The sequence below is a fragment of the Heliconius melpomene genome, chromosome 8, assembly GCF_056956725.1.
Source record: "Heliconius melpomene rosina isolate 202511_hmr_F chromosome 8, ASM5695672v1, whole genome shotgun sequence".
Lineage (NCBI taxonomy): Eukaryota > Metazoa > Arthropoda > Insecta > Lepidoptera > Nymphalidae > Heliconius > Heliconius melpomene.
The window spans coordinates 9,032,373-9,040,950 of NC_140396.1; the positions used below are offsets into that span (position 1 = coordinate 9,032,373).

Here is an 8,578-nt window from a genome sequence, read left to right on the forward strand (position 1 = left end):
AATCAAATAAAAATATTACAAATAATGGCCTATCGTACGGTAAAAAAATATTTATACATTATATAAATTATTACAATTACCGAATTTTATATACATATGTATAGTTTTTATATTTAACTTTTTCTTTCATTTACATATGATTTTTGATAGTCTTATGACATTGACAATTGCAAAGACAAAGTTCAAAAAGGTTGCAAAATATTTGTTTTGCCCAAATTCTGCAAAATTTTGTTTCCCTTTATTAAAGACTAAAGTTGACTTATTTTACACTTGAGTTACACAGAATTTGTCTTGAGTTAAATAAAGAAAGAGGCATATATATATTTAAATGATCTATTAAATTAACCTGAAACTATGTTGCGATTACCGGTTTCAAAAGGACAAATTCGTAACACTGTACAAATACGGTTGAAATCTTCAAGCAGCTTTATAAGGAAAACTTTCATAAATTACTTCAAAGATAATCATGATCATAAATATATAAAATCCAGTGCTGTAGTTCCTTTATGTGACCCTACAGTACCTTTTGTAAATGCTGGTATGAATCAGGTATATCCTTACATTATTTTAAATATTAATAATTAAAGCCGTCGTGGTGTAGTATAATCTGACTGTAAACACGACAGTTGTGGATTGAAACACTTGCTCTCTATGAGAAGAAAAGCATGAAGTAGTACTTTGCTTTTTTTAAAAAAATATTTATCAAGTTTATATTATTTTAATAAATAAAGCAAAAAGTAAACCATAATTTACACATGAAGACATTTTAAAATGATGAATCAATCAATAAAGAATGAAATGACAAATTTATTTATATTTTAAATAGTTTACAAACTTCTGGTTTTTTCTTTCAGTTCAAGGGTATATTCTTAGGTAACTTAGAAGCTTCTTGTCCTCGTGCTGTTAACTCACAAAAATGTGTCCGTATTGGTGGCAAGCACAATGACTTAGATGTAGTAGGAATGGATGGTACCCATCACACATTTTTTGAAATGCTTGGCAATTGGTCATTTGGTGATTATTATAAGGTATAATTATAATGACTCTTTTACTGTTATTATATTAAATAACATAACAAATATGGCCCTACTTTGGCAAATGTAAATTTAGAAATATTACAATTACAAAAATGTTTCTTAATTTTAAATATATAGAAAGAAGCTTGTCAAATGGCATGGGATCTTCTGCTTGGCCCCTATCGATTAAAGCCAGAAAACTTATTAGTCACTTATTTTGCTGGAGATGCTATTATTGGAATGCAAGAAGATAGAGAATGTAGAGATATTTGGAAACAAATTGGGTGAGTTTTAAATTTAAACAATGAGACAGATAATGTCATCATTATCCTCAATGATAGTCTACATTCCTATGTAGGCTATCATTTTTTACAAACATCTTGCATGTAGCAGAGCAGGCAGAGGGAACCTAGTGTTAAGACACTGCACACGTCTCTGCCAACATTGAGTGGCGGACCTCAACACTGTGTTTTGCTGCAACACCAGAGCACATAAACTGTCTACTGTACTGTGTTTAAGCGTTTTTTTATTTTATTTTGTTTATATTAATATATTTTCAGTGTACCTTCAAGCCAGTTAAAAGCACATGATGCTAAAGAAAATTTTTGGGAAATGGGCGTTTCTGGGCCTTGTGGGCCTTGCACAGAAATTCACTATATTCATCCTGATGGCACTCTCACTGAAATATGGAACATTGTGTTTATTCAGTGTAACAGGTAAGACTTCAAAAATAAGTATCATTTGAATTATTAATATGAATTTTACAAATTAAGAATAATTAAAATAAAAGTAAACTGATGTTATTTTTTTATTTACATTTACACCTATTGAAATAATGAATAATATTTGTTTTAGAATAAATAGAAATACAATAGTGAAAATTTAATATTAATCGATTTCACCATTTCTGACATTAACCTGCGCAAACAAATATACAAACAAGCAGAAATTTGAAGTTTTCTATTGAGTCCTATTACTTAGACTAAGACACCCTAATTCAAATATTTGATAATTATTACATTACATTTTTGACATTATTACTTAAATTTTTTTCGTTCAGAAACGCCGATGGCTCAGTGACAGGTCTGAGGCGGCATCACGTAGACACGGGTATGGGATTGGAGCGCATGGCCGCCATAATACAAGGCGTTAGATCGAATTACGACACAGATCTGTTTAGACCAATCATTGCTGCTATAGAAAAGGTAACTTCTCTAAATAAATCAACTTCACGCTGTATCCCGCATACAGCAGAATTTTTCAAGGTAATGCGTGTTGAGCGGTGGAACTTAATGTGGGGCTTTTGCCTTGGGACCAGAGCGAAAAAATGAAAATATTAAGAAATAATAAAGCATTCCCTCGAGTGGGGATTGAACCCAACACAACCGTCGCGGTTACAGTCACACCCTCCTCTCGAGCCCCTGCACCACGACGGTGGAAAAACTATTTGCCGCTTCTTAGTATCCGAACACTTTAAAAATATTTAATATTTCACATTGGTACAGCTCAGGAGACTCAGGAGGATATTAAAAAAATATATCCTTTCCTCATTCAGGGGACACGGTTACAGGTTAGGTTTTAACACTAATTTTATTATTTTCACCGTGCTATACTTGAGATATAGCATGAAACTAACAAAAACTGACACAGTTACTTAATTTATATCTTTATTGCTTAAAGAATAACCAAGGCGTGTCGCCATACAGCTCTAACTACAGCGACGATGCTGTACTAGATCAAGCGTACAGACGGCTCTCAGACCACGCTCGTATGGTTAGCGTTTGTTTGGCTGATGGTGTTTATCCTTCTTCTAGGTAAGAAACGATAATTTTGTTTTTTTTGACATTTACTTGTTTAACAGTATGTGGGTTTAAATGGAGTTGACAACTCCAAGTTGTGGCTTAATTTCACACTAGTATATGTTTCTATTTGCAACTTCACACTGCATATAGCAGCTGCACCTGTATATAGTAGAGTAGGCAAAAGAAATCTAATTTTCGGGACGTTGAGTTACGAAATTTAACGCCGCGCCTTGGCTACAAATACAAAGAAGGGAAATTAAATGAAATTACATTATATTAGGAACGAACATACAATCATCGCGTTAACAGCTAGACGCTGTCTCACTGTGCCATAATGGCTTCGAATTCATGTTTATATCCAAAATTTTTTTAAGTCCACGTTGTACCCCAAATATAGCAGAGTAGGCTTTAAATCGACATATTCATATTGTATATTTTATTCTTCATTATCTATAACAGATGTGAGTCGGTAGGAGTCGGTAGATATTGTAGTAGTAGTGATTATCATTATGCTATTCGTTTTAAATACGGAAAAAAACATTAAAAAGTGATAGATGAAAACTTGATAATGTTATTTCATTATAATTGTATTTTCTTTCAGCCTCAATCTAAAACAGATAATGCGCAAATCATTCAAAATTAGCACAGATGTGTTCCAAAATCCCAATCTCCTTAACCTTTTATACAACGAAGTAATGCTAACGCTAGGAGAGGCATATCCAGAGCTGGTAGCAAGAGAAAAAGACGCGAAACTAATTATAGACCATGAGAAAGAAAATTATGCTAAGCTTAGGACAAGTTTGAACAAGAAATGGAAGGATTTGGTCAAAATGTATCCTGAGGTAGAGGCGTTGAATGATATAGAGGGTGCAGGTTTTGCTTTAGGTTATAAGGAATTTAAAGAGGTAAGATACAAAAATACAGACACTAAAAAATATATAGTATATGTAGATTTTTATTCTTATTTTAAGCATGTTTCTTACTTTATAAGATACTTTAGCAGAAGGAACATATTTGGGAGTCACTATTTCTTTCTTTCTTGTCATAAATACAGGGCAGAATTAACTTTTCATACTCTATACAAAAACTATAGTAATAATACGATCATAAAAAATTTCAGACCATGTCCAAAGTTAAATCAACCATTGTACCAGGAGAGTTGGTCTTTAAACTGTACGACACTCATGGTCTCCAAGATGATGTCATTGAGAGAATAGCAAATTTGAATAACTTAGAAATAGATAGGAAAGGCTTCTGGAAGCTTCTATCAAATCATAAGTCACGACACAAAACAGCTTTTAAAGAACAAGCATCTAATAAAGGCATAATGTTTGATAAAGCTATCGAAATGTTACACAAAAATGGTGTAAAAACAACTGATGATCAACAAAAGTATAACTATACGGAAAACGAAAATGAAATTATATTAAAACCATTAAGAACTAAAGTGATAGCTATATTGAATGAAGACGGAGAGTGGATAGACTTCTCCGAGCCGAACGAAAATGAACCTTATTACATAGTAACTGAAAGCACAAATTTCTATTGCGAAGAAGGTGGACAGATAGCTGACGACGGTTGTATGGTGTTCAATTCTAACATACAATTTAAAATAGACAGCGTTTTCAAAATACGAGACATAGTATTTCATAGAGGACAGTTTCTATTAAAAAATAGTGATAATTTATATATAAGAAACGATAATAGTGTTCAATTAATGGTAAATAGTGAAAAAAGACTCAATGTTATGAGAAATCATACGGCAATACATTTGTTTAATGCTGCCTTGAGAAAAGTGCTGCCAAATAGTGTGATTTGTCAAACTGGTTCCAGTGTGACTGACAAGGGATTCTCCTTGAATTTGTCGGTTTATGGTCAGAAACTGTCGCAGAAAGTTGTTTTGGAAGCACAAGATTTAGTTAGGTAAGTTTGTCTCATCCTTTTTTCTTTGCCTTGTATACATATTTAATTTCTGTGACTTAATGCTAATGCATATCAAATAAAGTTTACGTGACTAATATGGTAATGCCAAGTTTCGCCATCTAACAAGCAGTAATCCTAAAATAAAGAAAACGTGAAAAGTGTTTTAACACTAGTTTCTTTCTAACTATCCTGATAAATACAGAAATAGGCGTAGATGCCTATATATAATATAACTTTTTAAAATCTCTTTTTTAATAATTTCTTTATCCATATTCAGGGAAAGTATAAAATCAAATGCAACAGTCAACACGAAAGTGCTAGACATGTCGCAGATATCTTTACAATCGGATGTCTTGACAGTGCCCGGTGAGATATATCCTGAGATCGGTCTCAGGCTTGTTGAGTGTGGGTCGCCACTTGTGTCCAAGTAAGTTTTATAATTAAGTTAATTAATTAAAGATTTTCAATATTAATTAAAATTTCAAAGAATTTAATTATCATTAGAATATTTGAAAAATTCTTTATGTATTATTTATATAAGCAAGAAAATACATTTCTATTGAAAATAATTATATATAATGTACATGTAACAAGTTTAACGTTTTAAGTTTTAAATGTGCAATTAAGTATATTTATTATTATTAATTGTCATTTGCCTTCTTTAATATATATTCTTAAATCTCTTTTAGAGAGCTCTGTTGCGGCACGCACGTGCCTTCCACGGGACTTGTGGGGGACGTGTGCGTGACGCGCGTGAAGGGTGCGGGGGGACACGCGCCCGCACTGCACGCACTGGCGGGGAACACCGCCCGGCAGGTAATTTATGAGATTACTTAATACTAATAAATGATTTGCAAAACCGATGTATGATAGTAGCGGGACTTTAATGTTCTCTTAATTATTCTCAGTTTTTTGTTTTTATCACATAAGTTTTTGATTTGACTCAAACCAAGGATTGGTTTGAGTTTTTTTACACGTTGTAACCCGCACATAGTAGGGTAGGCATAGGGAACCTGGGAGGAACCTTGGTTATGACATGTAAGTGATGGAACTCAACGCCGCGCTTTGCCTCATTATCCGAGCGAGGAAATAAAAATATAAAATATGCAGGGTACTGTCCTCAAATGGAAATCGAAGTCCTGTCGTGTTTACAGTCACACACACATAGTAATATAAGTAACTGTTTGTGTATTTATTTATTGTTACATATAACCCATAATTTAGTGCAGTAGTGACTTACCTTTTGACTGTATTACAATTTATTAGATTAAGCTAGCAGAATTTTATGAAGCACCATACACAAATCTAAGGAGTTATTTTCATTGATTGTTATACAGAATTCGGAGAGTCCCCAAATATTATTCTTTTGATTTGAAGCAATTTAAAATAACAACTGAAAAAAATAATTAACTTCTACAAAATAGGTTCGTGAATTTTTCTATTGAGCACAATAACTTTAAAAGGTGGTGAACATTAACAGATTGAGGGAAAATGTGTTTGCCATTTAGGAAGGGGTCTTAGCTATTTGTATAAATGTCTATATTTATAAATAATTATGTCAATTTAGACTAAATCAACTATAAACAAAAATTTAAACTTTCGTAATCCAGGCTCGCGAGCTTTTCTGTCGAACACAAAAACTGTCAGAAGTGGTAGAACTGGCGGACCCTGACAGAGTGAGGGAAGAAGTGTCAGCCATTAAAGAGGGGCTCTCCGCTCTCTCCGGAGAAGGAGGCGGGGCACCCTACGGAGAGTACGCGGAGTGTTTGCAGCTGTTGGACACATTGCAGAAGAGTGCCAGTAATAGGAATGATGTTGCTTTACAGTGAGTAGAAATGACAATTTTATTTTTTATGTTCTTAATGAGTTTGTTTAATTTACGTTTATGAATATATATCTTTAACATCTTTAAAGTGTTATTTTAACGAAAAATATTTTTTAGGAAAACATTAAGTATACATCTTGCAAAAAAATAATTAATTCCCGCTTCCTATAAAACTTAAAAACTGACTTTAAATTACTTTACGCGTGGTAGTCGAATCCACAGTCTGTCGCGTTTACTGTTGCATATACTATTGAACTCACATTCTCTCACACACGGTGTGTGATTTCGATGCATTTGTGCCCCATACCGGCACCCTTGCGGTTTTCTTTTTAAATATTTTTAATATAGATGCTTTGTTGATGTGATGATGTTCTCAGAGCGCTAGCCGACGCGGAGGTGTCGGAAGCTTGCGAAAGCTCATTGTCCTCCGGGCGCCGGTTCACGGTGCACTTTGTGCGCGCGTCCTACCTACAATGCGCAGCGTCAGCGCGGCGCTGCGTCGCCACGACCCCTTCTGTCCCCTTACCAGCGATGTTATTGGGGTGTGCTGGAGGCGTGCTGGTGGCTGCTGCTCATGTTCCTCAGGACTTGGTGACAGAGACCTTCACGGCGGAGAAGTGGTTGGAGTGTGTGTTGCCAATATTCAAAGCGAGGATACTGCAGCCGCCCCCTTCTGAAAGGAGTTCTCTGAAGACGCGTGCTGAAATGTGCGATACTAAGGTAATGTATACTGGTGTTTTGATTAGTATTGGCACGACATTCATAGTATATGAATGCCAATTAATGTGATTTTATTGTAATTTTTTTATATTTGTTATAAAAACTATTACTTAAATATTTTCCTGAAAACAAAAAAATATCTGTCAGACTTATATCTCGAAATTTTTGAAATAAATTAAAATAATTTCATTAATAAAAAAAATTGTTTTTTTAATATTTATTACTTTTCTTTAGTCAAACTTTTTAAATTACACAATTCCTATTAGACCTACCTAATTTTTATCACTTTTCATCCATAAATCAGTCAGTAACTTCAATCAGTAACTCAAATAGTATAGCAATTATGTACATATGTATAAAACAATTACTAGGTAAGTCTAATCACGTGCGAGCAGCTGGTGCAAGACGCGATGCGCGTCGCCATCAAGTACGCGCAGGCTCAGCTGCCGTGCGACCAGCCGCGGCGACGCAGCGCCGCCGACTGACACTTGCGGCCACAAACACTTGCTGCCACTGACATCTGACTGACACTTGCTGGTTACAGTAAGCGTCGTGTCGTGACTGCTCTAAAGTTGGACTTATTTGCTGCGCTTTTTTGCGCATAAGAACAATCCTAAAATTAAATCTGCGCAGCCATCTACAGCTAATTTCAGAGTGGTGATGACTCGTCGATCGAACTGTACAGTGATTGATTTTTGCGAGGAAAATTGTTAATGGTGCTAACTACTACTGACGGTTTTATTTTGAAACCATTTTGTTTGTTTGTTTCTTTTCCAGGGATTTTATTTGTGCCTAACTTATATTACATTTTTGTGATTGTTATAGCCGAAGCTAGATTCTTTCCCGGCTGTGCCAGAGTTCTTTTTTCTCTCGTCTCCTCCTCCGTATGTTGCTCTCGTCTAAGTACATAGTACTTGCGTAAGGAGATTAGTAGTAAATAAATTTTGTATTTTTGTTTAAGAAGTAAAATGCTTCTTTTATTAATAGACTGGGATCCGACCGTTGAATCCTGCATAAACGAGTTTTCTTAATTAAACCTATATTAATGAATAATACATGATTAGTAGAACAGATTACACCTGGGTTGCCTGGAAGAATCCTGCCGCAATCACCTTTAATTACATTTTTTCGTAACTCGTTTTTGGAGAAAATTGCACCAATACGTTTTTTATATGAATCGCACATCATTTGAAAGATAATCGCATAAGGAATTGGAAAATTAAGGGTTGCCAGCTCTCAGTCTGCCGCAAGTCTAGGGTTGCCTGGTTTAAACATGTCACTAAATGTTAATA

The 8,578-nt window shown here is 34.5% G+C and overlaps 1 protein-coding gene across 1 annotated transcript; it reads left to right on the plus strand.

The window, feature by feature from the left end:
• Window positions 1–153: 153 nt before the first annotated feature.
• On the plus strand, window positions 154–8,196 carry AlaRS-m (alanine--tRNA ligase, mitochondrial). The gene is made up of 13 exons (XM_085189030.1): window positions 154–549; window positions 855–1,028; window positions 1,155–1,300; window positions 1,577–1,732; window positions 2,077–2,221; window positions 2,697–2,830; window positions 3,420–3,723; window positions 3,939–4,741; window positions 5,019–5,168; window positions 5,431–5,557; window positions 6,352–6,566; window positions 6,944–7,286; window positions 7,658–8,196. Exons 1-13 carry the CDS (start codon window positions 355–357, stop codon window positions 7,769–7,771), a joined length of 3,006 nt encoding a protein of 1,001 aa, XP_085045156.1. The 5' UTR covers window positions 154–354; the 3' UTR covers window positions 7,772–8,196.
• The last annotated feature ends 382 nt before the right edge of the window (window positions 8,197–8,578 follow it).